Source organism: Doryrhamphus excisus, chromosome 4 (genome assembly GCF_030265055.1).
Source record: "Doryrhamphus excisus isolate RoL2022-K1 chromosome 4, RoL_Dexc_1.0, whole genome shotgun sequence".
NCBI lineage: Eukaryota > Metazoa > Chordata > Actinopteri > Syngnathiformes > Syngnathidae > Doryrhamphus > Doryrhamphus excisus.
The window spans coordinates 5420086-5439271 of NC_080469.1; the positions used below are offsets into that span (position 1 = coordinate 5420086).

General features: G+C 39.6%; 3 protein-coding genes across 3 annotated transcripts; 2 read left to right on the plus strand and 1 right to left on the minus strand.

Annotated features, from left to right (window-relative positions):
• Positions 1 to 306: 306 nt before the first annotated feature.
• On the plus strand, positions 307 to 6461 carry unc119.1 (unc-119 homolog 1). The gene is made up of 5 exons (XM_058071167.1): positions 307 to 648; positions 1271 to 1384; positions 2397 to 2505; positions 2610 to 2782; positions 4648 to 6461. Exons 1-5 carry the CDS (start codon positions 414 to 416, stop codon positions 4758 to 4760), a joined length of 744 nt encoding a protein of 247 aa, XP_057927150.1. The 5' UTR covers positions 307 to 413; the 3' UTR covers positions 4761 to 6461.
• Positions 6462 to 7058: 597 nt separating this feature from the next.
• Positions 7059 to 10684, plus strand: c4h12orf43 (chromosome 4 C12orf43 homolog). The gene is made up of 6 exons (XM_058071187.1): positions 7059 to 7254; positions 7437 to 7464; positions 7689 to 7787; positions 7882 to 7949; positions 8036 to 8123; positions 9513 to 10684. Exons 1-6 carry the CDS (start codon positions 7074 to 7076, stop codon positions 9832 to 9834), a joined length of 786 nt encoding a protein of 261 aa, XP_057927170.1. The 5' UTR covers positions 7059 to 7073; the 3' UTR covers positions 9835 to 10684.
• Positions 9638 to 18992, minus strand: hnf1a (HNF1 homeobox a). Its single transcript, XM_058071185.1, has 10 exons — positions 18498 to 18992; positions 15607 to 15806; positions 15347 to 15527; positions 14100 to 14302; positions 12976 to 13118; positions 12735 to 12876; positions 12489 to 12662; positions 12303 to 12418; positions 12134 to 12218; positions 9638 to 10368 (listed from the first exon to the last, which is right to left on the minus strand). Exons 1-10 carry the CDS (start codon positions 18776 to 18778, stop codon positions 10241 to 10243), a joined length of 1653 nt encoding a protein of 550 aa, XP_057927168.1. The 5' UTR covers positions 18779 to 18992; the 3' UTR covers positions 9638 to 10240.
• Between the last annotated feature and the right edge of the window lie 194 nt (positions 18993 to 19186).

Here is a 19186-nt window from a genome sequence, read left to right on the forward strand (position 1 = left end):
ATCACAAAACCCTGACAAATTTCAAAATTTTGTAACATTGCTAATTTCTGTACACTGTGATATTTTGATGGCCATTACTCCATGATTTCTTTTCTGAAAGATTTTTCTTTCTTGGTCATAACGCAAAATTGCAATGAAAAGACTATATGACAAACTTTACGTCAATTTTTGAGACACTCTTGAGCGAGTTCACTCAAGTAATACCCACCCCGTGGAAATAAAACGGTACTACGCAGACAACAAATGAAGCACACCCCTTTGGTAACCATGACAATTCTCACCGTACTCAGCCAACCAGTGTCGTACTTTTCCGTCACCCGTGCGCGCATTACGCCATCTTGAAATTACAGCCGCAATTTGTCACAAATAAAAAGCACAACTCTTTTTTTGCCGTTACCACCACGGTGTCTAATATGCACGGATCTCGGAACAAAACAGCGCCATCGGTTGGCAAGGGACACTCAGACACAGACACCGGATCGGAGTCAAACCACAGGGACAGGAAAGCCGGCGGAGGGATGTTAAAGAAGCTGAAGTCGAGGCGCAGTCAGACGGATAAGTGGCCTGTGGTCACCGAGGATGAACTCAGGGCACTAGGAGGAGATATTTCTCCCGATCATGTATTGGGACTCCGGGCTGTTACGGAAGGTACGTAAATGTTAGCTTTAATGGCCTCAATTTTGGCGACTGTATATATTATATGCTAACTGCTTTGTATGCTGAAGGGTCTCCCCCACAGGTGCACAATGGGATGAGGATGAACACAGAACTTTACATGCTGATGTAATTTTGCATTAAAAACTATTAATATCCACACCAGGAGGAGTAAAGAGGGTTATAGTTCAAGTTCGAGGAGACCATGCACACGATGTTTTAATCAGGGGACACACACACCAATCAATCAAAGGTTTAGACGCATTGACTAATTTGTATTCCAACTAAAGTGTGTCTCCAACGCCTCAGCCTATGCGTAATGCCTCTCATTGTTTTGTCCTTTTCCTGCACCAAACAACAATGACATGACTTCCCTCCCCAATCGCGTCACTTGGTTGAAAAGCTGGGAGATGGTGCTATAGTATCCAATCCAATCCACTTTATTTATATGGCACATTTTATAAACAGTTTCCAAAGTGCTGCATAGTATTGCTCAATGCACTGACACACAGGGGTATAATGCAAATTTATAATAGCTACCATAGGAGAAATGTGTTAAATGGATGTATGTCATGTGACAAATAATTTTCTTCTTTTCACAAACGTCTTGTTTCAGACTATCTCTGCAAACCTGAAGACAATATCTACAACATTGACTTCACCCGCTTCAAGATCAGAGATCTTGAGACCGGAACAGTACTATTTGAGATCGCAAAACCTCCCAATACTGGTAATTCATGTGTGAAGTTATTGTCTACAAGTGTAAAAATAAGTTAACTGTTACTATTATGTGCTCATCATGAACTTGCACCGATTCAGATTGATTCAAAACACCAGATGACTTTGTTCATCTAAACTTATGCTTTATTTATCCATATCGTATTGAGCAGCCAGGGCCAGAAAAATGTTTTTTTTGTTGCTAAATTAAATTTCTGGCTTTATGGTCATCACACAGGAAAATAGGAAAATTGTCACGATGATGATGATGAAAATAGACAAGGTAATCTTATGGATGCTCACTAAACAAAAGTTTCTTGAGCAGTTATGTCTTGTGTGATGTCACACAGAATGGCCACCAATGTTTTGAGTATTTTTCTCCCAAATTACTCCAGTTGTAACTCCACATTGTACTACATTGGTGTCGTTTGACTTTGGAGATGGTAGTTATGGAATGGCCTTTATTGTCATTATACAAGATGTACAACAAGATTGGAGAGGTTCTCCTTTCAGTGCAATAGTCAAGTTAAAAAAATAGTATATAAAAGTAGAGTAAAAAAGACAATTTAACAAGATATATTAATTTTAGTGCAATGATAAATGGTTCATAGTGCAAATAATGACTGGTGTATACAGTCATATACAGTGTATACAGATGAGTAAAGTCACATATGAGTGTATTGTATTTTGAAGTAGCAGGAATATGCTTTTATGCTCGTGTTTACAACAGGACTATAGTATAGGATATACGTGGTGATGGGTTGAAGGGGTGTATAACTAGCAGAAATCATTACAAGGATCTTCATTTGTATGCATATTTTGAAATTCCTAGTCACTCGTGGGTGAAATGGAAATTCCATGGTTTTGTTCTGAAGATCCTTTTTAGTGTTAAATATATTGATTATTGCATGTTATTAAATCAGGCTGTTTTGTGATGTATGTATTGTAAACATGCATTCTAGAGTGACACACTGCTTCTGTGTGAAATTTGAATGCCTAGCAACTAAACTGCTTTTGTCTATCAGGTCCTGCAGAGGCTGAGGAAGGGAGTGGAGATGTTGACGTCAGTGCCGGCCGTTTTGTAAGATATCAGTTCACAGCAGCGTTTTTGAAACTACAAACTGTAGGTGCAACGTAAGTACACACAACATAACTGTCTGGTTGCAGTAACAGTACTCTTACACTGAGTACTGTATGTGCATGACTGAAGTGGAAACTGTTTTTTTTTTATGTATCAGGGTGGAGTTCACAGTAGGCGACCGACCCATTAACAGCTTTCGTATGATTGAGAGGCATTACTTCCAGGGTCGTCTACTCAAGAACTTTGACTTTGACTTCGGGTTTTGTATCCCCAACAGCCGCAACACATGTGAACACATTTATGAGTTTCCGCAACTTCCAGATGACCTCAGTAAGTCACGTGTTATATTTGCACGACACTGTGAAACACACTTAATTATAACAATTTATCTAGTCCGAGACCACTATGTTGTTGTTACTTAAAAAGTGAACACTGAAAGGAAAACTGCTCTTAAAAATTGACTATTATCCACAATCCTTATGTGAAACATAACCACACATGTCTTTCCCTTTTCTGTGCATTATAAAGAGGGGGAAAAAATGCATGTAACGCATTATTTTCTGTCATGCACCCCCAAGTGACTGAAATATTTTCACCCCTCCCCAATTTGAAATACTAGATAAACTGATAATATTTCATATTATAATATTTATTAATTTATCTGTACTGTACAGACTTAACTTGTCTCTAAATGCTACAAACTGGAGAGCATGCAAGTGTATTCAAGAGTCAAATTTCATGTTGAGTACTATAAATTTGTACAATTTGGTAGGACTGCATTGAAATGAAAGCCTCTTGTGTCCCTATTTGAGAATCACTGGTGTAACGACGGAACACACCTATTTGACTATAAAGCCCCAAAAAATGCCAACAAAATTATATTTAAATAACTAACCTGTATATAAACAAAGCTACAGCAACCTTGTTATTGTAGCAGCTAAAAACGAAGAACTACTGACGCAGTGCATCATCTCTATGAGAGTGATAAGCAAGGGATTACTGTATAAAATGTTCTACTATGTCAAATTTTCAAGAGGTGCACGTCAAGCTCTGCTGGAAAGTTTCAAGGGATGGAGTGAAACAGCCTGTCTTACACAGGTGCTGTAGCATAATGAAGGCTTTAGAGCAGGGGTGCTCATTAAGTCGATCGCGAGCTACCGGTCGATCGCGGAGGTGGTACTGGTCGATCGCTGGTCGATCACGACGTGACATTACAAAAATATCATCCCAGCATCAATGCCGTCACTTGATTGATATACAGGGCAGCCATTCAGATGACAACTGAATGTTGCCCTTCGGGTGACCAATCAAATCAAACAACGTCTCTAAGTGCAGCAGAACTTACGATGTCAGCCTATCATCAGTCCCCGTTACTTGATTGACATACAGGACAACCAGTCAGATGACAACTGAATTTTGACCTTTAGGTCACCGCTCATGCGTAAACAACGATGCAAAGTACTAAGCTAGTCGGCGAATTGCGAGATTTTAAGCCCTCGCTAAAGTTTATGGTCACTAAAATGAGTGAAGGAGCTGGACCAAGTAAAAAGGCAAAAAACATATCACTTCCATACGGATATGGAATATTATACGGATATTATGATACGGATATTATCCATGACTGATAAACATTTGGAAGTGTGCTTAAGGCTGGCTATCAGCAGCTACTGTCTGGACTATGCATCCCTGGCTGGTTCAATTCAGTGCAAGTCATCAAAGTAAACTCAGGTAATTACAAAAAATGTTAATAGTTAATTATGTGTGTTTTGCAATATTGGCTCATTTGGTTATGTAAGGTACATCAACATACATTGTACGTACAAATAATCCTCAATACATTTGAAAATAAATAGATGTTTTGCATTTTTGTAGTGGATAGATCATTTTGACTCGGTCATTTTAAAAGTAGCTCGCATGCTGAAAAAGTGTGAGCACCCCTACTTTAGAGTCTCCAACTGACCAAACATGCATGTTTTTGGAACACGGGCGATAGCTGGAGTACTATGGGAGAACATGCAACTGTGAGGCCAACATAAAACTATGCATAGATGCATAGATGGAGGAAATTCCATTCTTATTATATTGCTGGCCAAAGTCCCAATTAAATGTGCAATCAATGATTAGTTTAGACTTCCACGGTACCTAAATTGTCACATTTTCATTCATCTTGTTCTCTCTCTTTCTCTCAAAACCAGTTCGACAAATGGTGGAGCACCCTTATGAGACCAGATCAGACAGTTTCTACTTTGTGGACAACAAACTCATCATGCACAACAAGGCAGACTATGCCTATAATGGTGGTCAGTGATACCTGATGGAGGACAGCTTTGCAATACCCCCCAGAAGAGGGATTTTTTTTCTCTCCATTAAACTTTTCAGTTAGTTTTTTTTTTAATGACACAAAAAAAAACATTTTTTTCATCAGCAGACTCAACATCCCACAGCTAATCAATCTGTTAGGAATTTTGGCACTATGTGGAAATTGTGGGTAGAGTGTGTCCCACAAGTGACAAACTCTGGTTTGTGCACTGTTTCCCTTTTCGTTTGCGTCTCTGCTGGAAAGGGACGATCACAGACCTCTTGGCTCTGTTACAACTTAATTTGCTGTAGAGAAGTCATGTTAAAATGCTTTAAAGGGGACCTATTATGCTTTTTCCACTTTTCTGGCCTATAAATGTAGTTAGAATGTTGTAGTGTTAAAATATGCCAAAGTTTCAGATAATGAGGTTTGCGCAAGTGAGCCCTGAAAGATGTTTGGGATGGCCCAAAACGCTCAGTTTCAAAAGGCGTGGTTAAACAGTTCCTTTGTGATGTCACAGAGGGGCGACTTCCCTATATGGTTCGTAGTTAGGAAGCACTTTGGGAGTGTGACCAATCACAGCGGAGTGAGCATACCCAGAGGCGGGCTGTGAATGGAATAAATTAAAACAGGCTGCTTTGGCAGGAAGCACAAAGCAAAGGAAATAGAGCTGGAATGGGTGTATATTCTGGAAGATCAAGAACGTTTTCTGTGCAGGTTATTGTGTGTCGCTGCTCTATAGGAGACCACACAAAAGGTCAAAAAATGAGCACAATAGGTCCCCTTTAAACTACCTTCTCAAGTGACAATTGCTTCCCTTAAGGAATAAGAAGCAGTTAGTAGAACTTGTAAAGTATTGTTCTTTTTAAATATTCATTTATATCAGTTTGGCTGGTACTATTGTGTCACTTATTTAAGATGGGTGTGCTTCATATAACCTTGTTTAAAAGACTTTCTTGTCCTGAAAAAAAATAACACATTTGGTTGGATAGCTGAAACCAATGGACATAGTCATTTCTGGTTTGATTGTATTCATGATTATTTTTGCAAGATTCATTTTATTTTCCTATTTAAATAATATAAATACACTTTCTCTTATTCCCACCCTGGCAATGATTAGTATAACAACAAGAGCTGCAAAATAATAAGTATAATTTTGACGAACAACAAATTATTTTATGATTTGGACTTCTTTTTAGCATCTGTTACAACATCAACTTCATGTGCCTTTTAGCCCGTTGCTGGGAAACAACGACATTCACATACGAGAGAAGACTGCAGAGAGGTGCTGCTTACATCCAGTCTGATAGGAATATATTTTATATATGCTCTCTTATGCAGGACCTCTGTGTGGGGAAAGGAAAATGAATTAAATATGTTTCATAAACTCACTGACTGATGTAAAGATGTGCTGCTGTAATAACATGTGCTAGTTCAGAAACAGTAGTATGTAGTTGACTTTTTTTGTTTTAGCTGAATGAAAATTAGTGGATGTATAATGTGAGGGTGTTGATGATTGCAGTTGAATTGCTCTTGTATTGTAGTTTGGAGGAAATGGTTTTGCCAATCATTCAGTTGTGCGCCATATGATTATCTCAATGCTTAAAAGTGGTGATTGTTTTCTTTGTATATATGGAAAAACACCACAACAGCTGACAAAAAAAATGGTCCCATTTTGGTTCCGTTTGCATTGACTCTCTCTAATGAATAATAAACTACTTTTGCAAATAAAATGACTTTTGTCTTAAGACCTTTATAAATAACACACAATGGGTATAATGTAAGTATTTTTCAGTCCTTTGTTGGTATGCAGTACTTGCGATGATAAGGGTTAGGATCGACAGCCTAGTTATTTGATTTGCAAATCAAAATCTAGAGAGTTGTTCATGCAACATTCCACGATTTGATGCAAGCGAACATAAATGTGCCAAAGTCAATTTTTGCAGTCTCAATCTAATTTTAATTGCAAAAATTCCAAAATGTTTTTAACATTTACACTATTAAATACTGTATTTGTATTAAATAGTGAAATAAGTATTAAATAATTATATAAGTGTTCAAATTATATGTTTACATTAAATGAACTGGTATTTTAATTATTTAATGATGCATATCAAGACACACTTAATTGTGTGTTTATTTAATTCATTACACATTTAATAAATCATTTAAAGATCGATGTATTGCTTTCATTAAGTAATGCCACTTTCAAATAATTATTTAAAGAGTTTTTAATTTACTTAATTCTGTCCCATTTGGTCCTCCATACCCGACCTGTGCACTACACTAAAGTATTATGGTTAAATGCTGTGGTTACAGAAGATGGACTACGTTACCCACAATCCTCAGCTACAAACAGGAAACATTTGCAGCACGTGTGCTGTCATGGCGGGCAAAGCAGTGAAGACGGTAATTGTTGAGAGGGACTCCAGTTGCAGTGACGACGAAGACCTTAAAAGATTTCAGGAGGCAGTATGGGATGCGAAGAAAAGTGGTACAACTGGTACGTTTTCTTCTGTTATTCTTCAACCTGTATTCGTCAACCTAAACGGTAAATAAATAACCGTATGCTAAAGTTGTTTTAGACAACACCAATGTTGAAACGGTCGCTACTTCATTTGGGTGCCGTGCTTTACGGTTAAGAGCTTAAAATATCTTAATTCCTCTGTCTGTGTTTATTTGTAGGTAATGGAAATGCGAAACAATCCAAACGGTAAGTTCATTATATATTTTGCACAGCTAGCATACAGTTGTACCAGTTATAGTAGTAAATGTAATCAAATTTGAACCTGTATGTTTGGATGTTGGTTTTATTGCTACGTCATCTAATTACATTATATGGCAGCAAGGATCTGAAAATTCACACAAAAGCTGAATATTCTCAACCTTTTGTGGGTGGGTTATGTATGTCATGACTATTTTGTTGCTATGAAACAGAGTTGTCGTTGCTGACCACGAACATGATGGTAACGAGCTCCAGGTCACCCATGGATTTCAAACTCATGTCGCCAAAAAGCTCGGACAATTTCTTGACAGGTAACCAATCTAATACAGTAGACTCACTAGGTTATACTTTCTACTGTATACTTGTTGTTTTGACCTGTATATTCACAATATGTATTTGACTCAGTCACTTATCAGACGTCCCGACTGAGATATCAATTTGTAAGACTGCAGATTCTGGCGATAATGACGAAGGTAAAGTTAATGTTCTCTTTCAGTGTTTGCTGGTTTTCTACATTGTTCTATGTTGATGGTGGTCAAATGTGTTGCTGCTCTTGTAGGGTTTCGTTTATTCTCTACCTCAATCCCAGGACAGCCAGCAGATGATCCCCCTCCTCCTGTAAAACGTCGACCTATTCCCAGCTCAAGGTTTGTTTACACACATTTTTGTATACATGGAGAACTCCCATAAGGTCCTCTGAATTCACAAATGAATAGGAATAATTAATCAAAATGTACTCTTCAGGAGAAGTTGAACAACTGCAATCTAGTACAAAGTAGACTGAAATCACATTTTGAGGGAAAACCATTCATCTGTTTTTTAGACTATGCTGGAACCTATGCCAGCCGTCTTCAGATAAGAGGTGTGGCACACTCTGGACTGGTCGCCAGCCAAAAGCAGAGCACATATAAACAACCATATTTTGAGGGAAAACTAGTCCTGCTAAAATAGTTGTAACATTTATTTTCATAGGTTATTTCAACCAAAACAAAGCCAATATGCTTGTCAGAACATTAACAAAATGCTGGTATCTACAACTCATGTTTTGTATTTCACATATTTAGTTAATAGTTTATAGTTTCATTTCACATTGAAACTATAACATTTTTTGGGGGAAAAAACATATTTGACCCCCTTTTTCAAAATTACTGGTAAAACTTAGAGAAACAGGCGCCTTCTTTAAAGAGGATTTGGATTCTGGAGAGGAGACAAAATGCAGAGATTCGTCCGTTAGCTTTGCACCACTGTTGAAATCTAAAATCTTTGATAAAAAAATTGATATTGGCCCTCCAATATAAGCAGTTCATTCTTGAATTACTCACTCCATTCTAGTTCATCACAACTCGTGTGTGAAAACGTGTTTAGCAAAGAGTAGGAGTGATGTCAGCTGTTAAAGGGGCCCTCTTATGCTCATTTTTCAACACTTTGTATTGAGTTTTGGACTCCTAAAGAGCAACTACACACAATAACCAGCACAGAAAACGTTCTAGATCTTCCAGAATCTGATCCTATTCCAGCTGTATTTCTGACTACTTTCAGAGTACCGCGAACAACACTTCCTAATTTAGTGGGTGTAGGAGTTGATAATAAATGAATAAAGTCTTTGGAGTGCTAATTGAAAATTGTTTAGGAAACTACTACTACTAAACTTTCAAACTCCAACCTCGCCTGCTCAAGGAGGAGCACTCATTGTCGGACACACTTTGTTAGAGGCACTGCTGGCACCGTGGAGCTCAGAAGCCGGATGTGAGGTCACCGCATTTACGGACTGCAGATAATCTTGGCAGAACATCAGTAGTGGAAATGTGGTCATTACACGTTCACAGGAGAACTTGAGATTGTTTTTTCTGGACAATTGTAAGACAAGGTTGAGTTTGTAAAGAGAAGCTGCGATAAGGGAAGAAAAAGGTCTACTGAGGGAGGACATGATGCTGAGGGAAGTGAGGAAGGTTGTTTTTTGAGAGAATGTTGTCTTGAGAAAGGTGGTCAAGATGTATGCGTCTTAATGCAACAATATACATTTTCTTTGGGTCCAGTGACAGCGACAGTGAGATGGAAATGAGGCTGAAGGAGGCAGCGGTGTCATTCAACCATCTTTTGCCCTCCTCGCCGGCAGCTCAAACTCCACACTCAGAAAAGATCAAGAAGTCGGATGATGAAGAGGACACTCTTGCTAAGAAGAAGAAAAAGAAGAAGAAGAAGCGGCAGCTAGATGATGCAGGAAGAACGCATGCGGACTGCGATGGACCTTCTGGTGCTCAAAGCAACACAGAGCTTGCAGTCTCACAACAGGAACACCACAAAGTCAAACGGAAAAAGAAAAAGCAACAGAATGGCGACACAAAAGATTTAAACTGAGACATTAAGTTTCTAGCTCTGATTTATTTTTCTACAAACCTCAAACGAAGGTGGCCATATACCTTTACTCTTAGTAAATAGTCATGTTGACAGTAAATTTTTGTAAAATATAAAAAAAAACCTAAGCCCTTTTTAATACTATTTCGCAAAAACAGTGTTCAAAAATAGTTTTAAAACACATGATGTTGAGTTAACACCATTTGCCAAGGTTATAAAAAAATATTTAAATAAAAATAAATTTTGGTGTAATTTTTCATTTTCTGTTTGTGTACAAAGCAAATCATCTCCAACAGTGATCCTTATTCGTGTAATGACCATGTTACACTTTTTGAAACCTAAAATTATAATCATCAGAATTTGCGGATGTATCAAGTCAGAGGGCTCCAAAACAAAAACAACAACATTCCTACTGTGCAGTCGAGACCATCTGTGTAGGAATGTAGGAACTAATGTCTGTTGGTGAAGGTGACATGAGGTGAGACTGGTGGCTCTCTGCTTGGGAGGCAGGATACAGATCTGGGCTCTGGCTGGATGCTGTTGAAGAGCAAGGACATGCGTCATTTATCTGGGCATTTGCACAACTGTACTCTACGGACAACACGGTTAAGCTTCAGGAACTATTCATGATCGTACACCAGAAATGTGGCAATAATACATCTAATGTACAAGTAAAAGAAGTACAAAACCAGGATATGTTGCTGAGCAAAATCAATTAAATAGTCATGCATGGTATTATTACATGGCATGTATTTTGGTTGAGATAAAGCTAATTAAATAATCCCAAAATACACATTTTGCTCTTCATGTCTGCTGAGCAATGGCTATGATATTTGTGTAAAACAAGCAACACAACAATAATGTCTTAAAAAGATCCTAAATTCATAATTTGCCCTGAAGTCCATTTTTTTATAGGAACTAAAAATGTTATGAATTTCACCTTTTAAACATAACTTTTTCTCAAGCTGCTGCACCTCTACTGAAATTTTCTGATGCCCCCCAATTTCAACACTGCACTTTATCTTACATGTTGATGATTTATTTATAAGACATCATTTTTAGGTCAGGTTTCCTTATTAATAGCCATCGGTAAATTAGTGCCAAAGATGCATAACTAAAATAAGTTATTAAAGATGAAAAGGTATGAGTTCATTGCCCTTATTGACAACGGGACATGCTGTTGAGAAAGACAATTGCCGCTGGGATAAAACTGTCCCTGAATCACTTAGTTCTGCATTTTGGGACCACCACTCTGTCCCGATGGCAGATACTGGAACAGCCGGTTCAAGAGTTGCAGAAGGTCCTGCCTAATACTAGAGCTCAATATCTGCAGCTGCTTGGTGTAAAACAGGGGTCTCAAACTCAATTTACTTGGGGCCACTGGAGTTTGGGTCTGGGTGAGACTGGGCTGCATCAGGTTTTCCAAAAAAAACAACAAAAAAACGCATTTATTAAAAACCAAAAAAATTTAAAAAACTTCGCTTTGGTTCTAATTTTCTACAAGAAAATCTCTGATAAAACATTCCACTGTTCTCAAATATGTTACTTTTTATTTTTCTACACAAAATAAGATGAAAAATAAATAAATCAAGAATCAAGAAAATAAACCAATAATAAATAAATAAATATAATAATAATAAAATGGCAAATAACAAAAATTTAAGAAACCACATATAGTTGGTGGGTAGACAAATTATTTTTTTCAGATTAAAATGAACAAAGCATTATTAGAGCCCTGTAGACATGACAAAACACGACTATAGTCACATTTATACTCTTTTTTTATTTACAACATATTGCGTAACTGCAGGGTCTTGAGACACATGCTCACTCGCAAACTAGAGAGCTAGCAACCTTAACGGTAGCCTTCAAGTTATTTCCTTTAAACTTAATAGCCAAAAACTTACCACTTCCACACAAATAGGGAGGATAACTATTAACAGTTATTTAACATTTAACATGAACATTAATCAAACGTAATAATTTTTTCTGGGTACATGATACCATACAGCATCCATATCAAACTTGCGCGGGCAAACTTTTCATATCAAGGCGGGGCCTCAAACTAGTGTCCTGCGGGCCACAGTTGGCCCGCGGGACACATGTTTGAGACCCCTGGTGTAAAGTGACTCCAAGCTTGCCTGTGACTGGGTGTGATATGCTGCAGCCTATCCCAGCTGAATTCGGGCAAATTACACCAATCATCTTTGTTAACTGCAATGCCAAGAATCTGCTTCCATTACAACAGAAACCAGACCAGAGGTTCCATATCATTGTCTAACCCGCACTAGCTACTGTCTACCTGGTACAGGTGTGTGGGGCTGCAGGTGCAGAGAACTTTCTTGCATTGAAGGGTCTGTGTGCTCTTCAGGATCTGTTGATAGAATCTGAAAAAATAGAAAAAGGAATTTCAGAAATTTCAACACAATGTGATCATTCTTTGTGATGATTTTGTATCTTGTATCACTCACCTGTCGAACAGATGCGAGGCTGGTCAGTGTGCCCAAACTGTTGCTGTCAGCGATGACCATGGCCTGAGACAGCAGACTGGATGAAGGGTACTGAGGCGATTCAGTCTTGTTATACACTATCATGAAAAGCACGCACATTAAACGTCACTCTCTAGTACTTTCCAGTACTTGATACTGCACCCTTACTGTGACTCGGTAGCATAAAAGGACTGGCACCCATGTGACTCTGGAGCTGCTGTGGCATCGGCTGCTGCGCTGAGGCGTGAAGCTGCTGCTGGAAAGAAATCGGCTGGAGGGTCGTGAACCCACCTCCCATGTTGTTTATGACAGGTATGGTTTGAGGTTGTGTTGAGGCCAGACCTGATCGGCGAAATGAATATTACTTGTAGTACTTCAAGTGAGGAATTCATCTTTAAAAGCTCCGGTGGTTACCGATAAGAAGTGAGGATTCTCCTAAGCTCATAACGCTGGGCAAGGACGCCATGATGAGGCCTTGTGAAGATGCAGGGGAGGAAGACATATTGTGCAGTGAGGTCAGAGTGCTTACGGGGGGAAGTGGGCCTCCGCTGGATACCTAAGACCAGATGACAACTTGGTCATGATGGCACTCGTTTGGCAGATTGTCAGCCAAGTGGACGGGCATACTGTAACATGCTGTACACCCTTACTGTACCAGTTTGGCAGGGTGGCTCTCGAGGAGTGTGTGGCTCGGCTCCAGTTGGACAGGACTAGCGACAAGGCGGCCCACAATTTCCCCTCCATTACCTCTGGTTGAGCTCAGCGTGTCACATGGGATTTGATGGCTGTATTTGACATCTGGGAAAAAGATTGACAGGCAAAGGGTCCTTTTGTCACACTGTTTGTTACACTGCTTTGTTTCCCTGAAAATGTTTTTTTTTCACTCACTATAAATCGTTAATCATTTACTGTATAAATACTGGATGTGACAATGAAGGTTTATGTACAACATACATACATGTTTATGTCTTTATGCTTCACTGATAATGTTTTTTCGTCAAGGGTGCATGGCGATTTTGCATTTTGTTTAGCAAACGTTTGTTTGCTAAACAAGAAGCACTAGCTAGCGCTAGCCTGATGACTGAGTTGACCCTAATTCCATTCATTCATTCATTTTCTTTTGCGGGGGTGCTGGAGCCTATCCCAGCTGTCTTCGGGTGAGAGGCCGGGTACACCCTGGACTGGTTGCCAGCCAATCACAGGGCACATATAGACAAACAACCATTCACACTCACATTCATACCTATGGACAATTTGGAGTCGCCAATTAACCTAGCATGTTTTTGGAATGTGGGAGGAAACCGGAGTACCCGGAGAAACTCCACACATGCAAACTCCACACAGAGATGGCCGAGGGTGGAATTGAACACTGGTCTCCTAGCTGTGAGGTCTGCGCGCTAACCACTAGAGCGCCGTGCAGCCTATCCTAATTCCATCTGTTCACTAATCTTCTTCTTTTTAGGGCTTAAAGTGAAGTTTGAAGTGAATAATGGTAATTGAAGAGAGAAGAGGAGGGGTGATCTGGAGCAAAATGTAATCACTAATCTAGTCACTTTTATTGCAAATGTTGACCTGAAATTGCAAGAGTTTTAGGTAGCAGGAGAGTTTTTGACTAGCTAACCGTGTGTCACATAAAAAGACATGTTTTTGTGGGCAAATCAATTACTTGTGTTTTTATACTGCATACTGTAGTAGACCTAAGCCACCATAGAAATAGTCTTTTACTATTTTTAAAGGTAAAAAAAACATCTTTGCCATTTGATAAGTTAAGATTATTACTGAGCTCTGGACTTGAAGGAAGGTTGGCGTTTGATGAAGAAGCAGGTTGGCCAGTGAAAGGCGTGTCGAGAGCCAGCTTGTGCCGGAAGGCTTCCTCTTTTCGGCGGTTGGCAAACCAGTTGTACACCCTGACTTCGGTGACCAGGTTGGAGCCCAAACCAGCAAGCTGGGAAGGGGACACCCCCCTCTGCAGACATTCTGCCCTGGGGAAGGCAGAGGCATAGTGATTTCCTTTTTAAATGAACAGTCCAGAGTTTAACTTTGAAAAACCTGACTCACACTGAAACCAAAATATGATCACTTCATCAGTAAATGCACTGTTTTAATTCCTCTAAAACTAAAGCAGCTGTTTTTATACACCAACTTTTATCTTGAAGTGAAATGGTCACACTAAAAAGATGGTTTGATGATAATAGATTGTCCTTGAACCTAAGTAAAACTAAAATGATGCTGTTTGGTAAAAACAGAAAGGACAACAGCAAATACAAATAGACGGTGTAGACATTGAACGGGTGAAGGAAAATACATTTCTGGGGATCACAATAGATGAAAATATGAGCTGGAAACCTCATATTACAAATATACAACATAAAGTGGCCAGAAATATTTCAATATTGAATAAAGCAAAATTTGTTCTCAATCAGAAATCACTCCACACTCTTTATTGCTCTCTGGTTCTACCATATCTTACTTATTGTGTGGAAATATGGGGTAATAACTATAAAAGCAATCTTCACTCACTAAATGTACTGCAAAAAAAAGGTCAGTAAGGATAATTCATAATGCCGCCTACAGAGAACATACTAACTCCTTATTTCTAAAATCAAAAATACTTCAACTTAACTGATATAGTTAATCTTCAAACAGCTAAAATAATGCATAAGGCTAAAAATAACCAATTAGCTAAAAATGTCATCCAATACTTCTCTACAAGAGAGGAGAAATATGATCTCAGGGAAGAACTAAATTTGAAACACTTATATGCTAGGACTACGTTAAAAAATACAAAGTACAAAAAAACAAAAAACTAAACTATATTAGGAAAGCAGGAAGTGAACAAATGTAACAGTTACTGATTGTAAAAGTACCAGATGGAGGGGTAGGATTTAATAAGCTTTGCTTCTTCCTACTCCTTTTGGACATGTGGAACTGTGAACTGATTATGTGATGCATTCAATTGTAATCTGATGCATGTTCAAATGAAATAAAACCATTACCATTACTTTTGTACTTCCTGTGTGTCCCACCTGTTACACTCCTCCACCAAGCCTTCTCTTTCCTCCTTGCTGGGGTTTTTCTGTCGTTCATAGGCATGGAAAAGAATCTGGAGGGATGCTGGTCCCCATTTGAACCTGTTCCTCCGACCTTTCCTGCTATCTTCACTTGGGTCCTCTGCAGACGTGAAGCCGTGTTTGGCATTGGTGAATTCTATAGCAGGTAACAAGAAAGATGCTCTTATATTTCCAGCCTCCCACGACACAAAAGAAAAAGCAGATATTATACTCACGCTGGCTGATTTCACACTGCTTCTTGACATACCAGCTGTACAGTGCAGCTCTCTTCTGGTTCTTCATAGGCGTGCCTTTGTTGAGATGCTGAGAGAGGTGCGACTGGTTGAGTCCCGTGGATTCTACCACTTCTCTCTGCGGCAGATTGTGTTGCTGCATGTAGCTTTTCACCATTTTTGCAACATGCCAGGGGTCCTCTCTATTTGAAGTAAATACATATGAAAAAGTCATCTTTATCTTCCAAAAGGACAGCTGAGAAAAAGTCTTTAAAGGGGACCGATTATGCTTTTTCCACTTTTCCGACCTATAGTTGAGAATGAGTTGAGAAGGTCTATAGTTACACTTGTTGTTAGTATATCGTATTGTTGTGTTAAACGATGCCAAAGTTTCAGATGATGAGGTTTGTGCATTTGGAAGTGAGCCCTGAAAGAAGTCTCAAAACCCTTGGTTTCAAAAGGCGTGGTAAAACTGCCCCTTTGTGATGTCACAGAGGGGTGGACTTCCTTATATGGTTCATAGTAAGGAAGGGGAGTGCCCAGAGGCGGGCTGTGGGTGGAATAAATTAAAACAGACCGTTTTGGAAATACAAAAAAAATAATAATAATACAAAAAAAGGAAATACAGATGGAATAGGTGCAGATTCTGTAAAATCTAAAAAGTTTTCTGTGCGGGTTATTGTGTGTAGCTGCTCTATAGGTGACCACAACTCAATACCATAAAGGGTCGAAAAAGGTCCCCTTTAAAACAACAAAGATACAGGTACCCTAAGACTTTTGGATAATATTGTAGCTAAATAACTCAAATTTCACTCTGACTCTCACTTTCTTACAGTATATTACCATAATTGTAAATAGATCGCTGCTTTTTGCTGTGTTACATTCTGGCCCCACCAGTGAATATCGGAAAACAAAAAAGTTGATATGCCTATGAAAATGTCAGTTTTTGACACACATCACCTCCAAATCCTTATTTTAGCTTGACATTGATGTTCTCCGATTTCAAATAAATATTTGCAACATCAGTTACAGAACCCTCATCTTCACACATTTAAAGTATACAATGTGTAGGTGCTCACCACTAATGAATGATAATTTAAGATGATTGTTGAATAGATGGAATTGGCATCGTGGTCACCGGGCCGTCAGGCGAGAGCTATAGCAGGCAAGAGGAGCCATTTCTCCATGCTGCATCATGCTGCCTGTTGTCCATATATCCATTTTCTAGAAATGCTTTTCTGATTTAAAAAAATTTTTTTTTTACAAAAAATCTGCGAATTTCGAAAATTAGGGAATGAATGCTGAATAGAATCTGTGCATATTCACTGTGTTATTTGTGATATTGGATCTCATTAGATTGGGTTTATATAATGTTGAGGCTGGAACCTGTGAATGACATTTCCCTTGTATTGAAGCATTCATTCATTCATTTTCTACCGCTTATCCTCACAAGGGTCGCGGGGGGGTGCTGGAGCCTATCCCAGCTGTTTTCGGGCGAGAGGCGGGGTACACTCTGGACTGGTCGCCAGCCAATCACAAGGCACATATAGACAAACAACCATTCACACTCACATTCATACCTATGGACAATTTGGAGTCGCCAATTAACCTAGCATGTTTTTGGAATGTGGGAGGAAACCGGAGTACCCGGAGAAAACCCACGTATGCACGGGGAGAACATGCAAACCCAACACAGAGATGATCCAGGGTGGAATTGAACCCTGGTCTCCTAGCTGTGAGGTCTGCGTGCTAACCACTCGACCGCCGTGCAGCCTGTATTGAAGCATTCATTCATTCATTCATTTTTTACCGCTTATCCTCACAAGGGTCGCGGGGGGTGCTGGAGCCTATCCCAGCTGTCTTACACCCTGGACTGGTGGCCAGCCAATCACAGGGCACATATAGACAAACAACCATTCACACTCACATTCATACCTATGGACAATTTGGAGTTGCCAATTAACCTAGCATGTTTTTGGAATGTGGGAGGAACCCGTGGGAAACATGCAAACTCAACACAGAGATGGCCGAGGGTGGAATTGAACCCTGGTCTCCTAGCTGTGAGATCTGCACACTAACCACTTGACCGCCGTGCAGCCTGTATTGAAGCAAAAAAAGCCAAAATGACTTATTTATAAATGTCTCTCATGAACATTATATGTAATTTTTTTTATTTTCTCGACATAAAGACCAAGGTGAGGGATAACCTCCCAACAGATGCCAGACGTGATCACTTGGAGAGCAGCATGGAGGGGACTATTGACATAGCGAGATAAGAGTAAGCACACAGGAGCAAAGTCCAGTGTAGAAAAGAACATACATAACATTTACTGTGGAAAGCCCTATGTTTCTAATAGTAAGTCACCAATAGACGAAAAAATAAACAATCCCACTGAGGACGTCAACCACAATATTTGATTTACAGTAAAATTATATTCTGTACATTTCAATATATAAGTTATTAAAAAAAAGAGAGATAGTGTTGGAAATCAGTTGTTAAAATAGAATATAGGGATAGCTCACTAATGCAAACATTGGCTCTCAGGACCAGCCTTTCTCCATTAATCTTCACCTATGCATGCATGTACTGTAGCCTGTAGCTTATTTATTAAGAATTGAGCACAGAATAATGATGGGGTGGGTAATTAGTAACTAGAAAAGGAGGAACCCTCTTTAAATTGGACCCAGGCGCTAGAGTGAGACAGACAGAGCAGGAGAAGGAGGGAGGAATTGGGTAGAGAGGGGAACTGTGCTTGGAACCATCAGATAACTTTCACTTCTTGGGTTCTAAAGGCTCTTCAAGGAGAAGGTAAAAGCGATTCAGAGGGGAAATAAACACAGCATCATTTTTTTTTAGATATTTTCCAAATTCTTCATTCATGGACTCTACTTACAGCAGAAGCCGTTCCACTTCGGCCCTCAGTTTGGACGCCTCCTCTGGAGGAAGTTTGTCCAAATCTCGGAATATCGGCGGTGGGTAGTCCATTTCTCCCTCCTCGGAGCTCTCCCCGTCCCCCCGGTCTCCTTTTTCAGTGCCATTGCCCCTGTCACGTTCCAGCTCTCCCACGGCGTGGACCAAGACCTCCCTGGAGAGGCCCGATTCCAGCAGGGCCCAAACTAGCTGCTCCTGAAGGGCAGTCAAACGGCTTGGCTTCGCCTTCTCCTCACCTTCCATTACTCTTGACGCTTTACCTGCTGCCGCTTTGCAAACAAACTCTCATGTGCCGTTTACACTCAGAGCTGAGACAGATGGGCCATTTTTGTAGAAAAAAGATATACTTTCATTTTTTTTTCTTATGTTGACTTTCCTCACGAGGAGTCCCGAGGCTGCCTTGGTTTTGGCTCTCCACCTGCTGTTTAGCTTTCAAAGGTCACTTATTTTTTCAACCTTCTTCCTCTTCTCCCCTCCTCCTCCCCCCCCCCGCCTTGAACTTTGTCCTCTCTCCCTCGGTCCCCAACAGTGACCAAAGTGCAGTTTAACAAACAATTAGTTCAAAAAAAAAATTGCAAAAACAGGGCAGTCTGTAGAAAAGTTTAAAGGTCTGATCTCCCCTCTCATTGGACAAAGTGTACTAATTCCAAG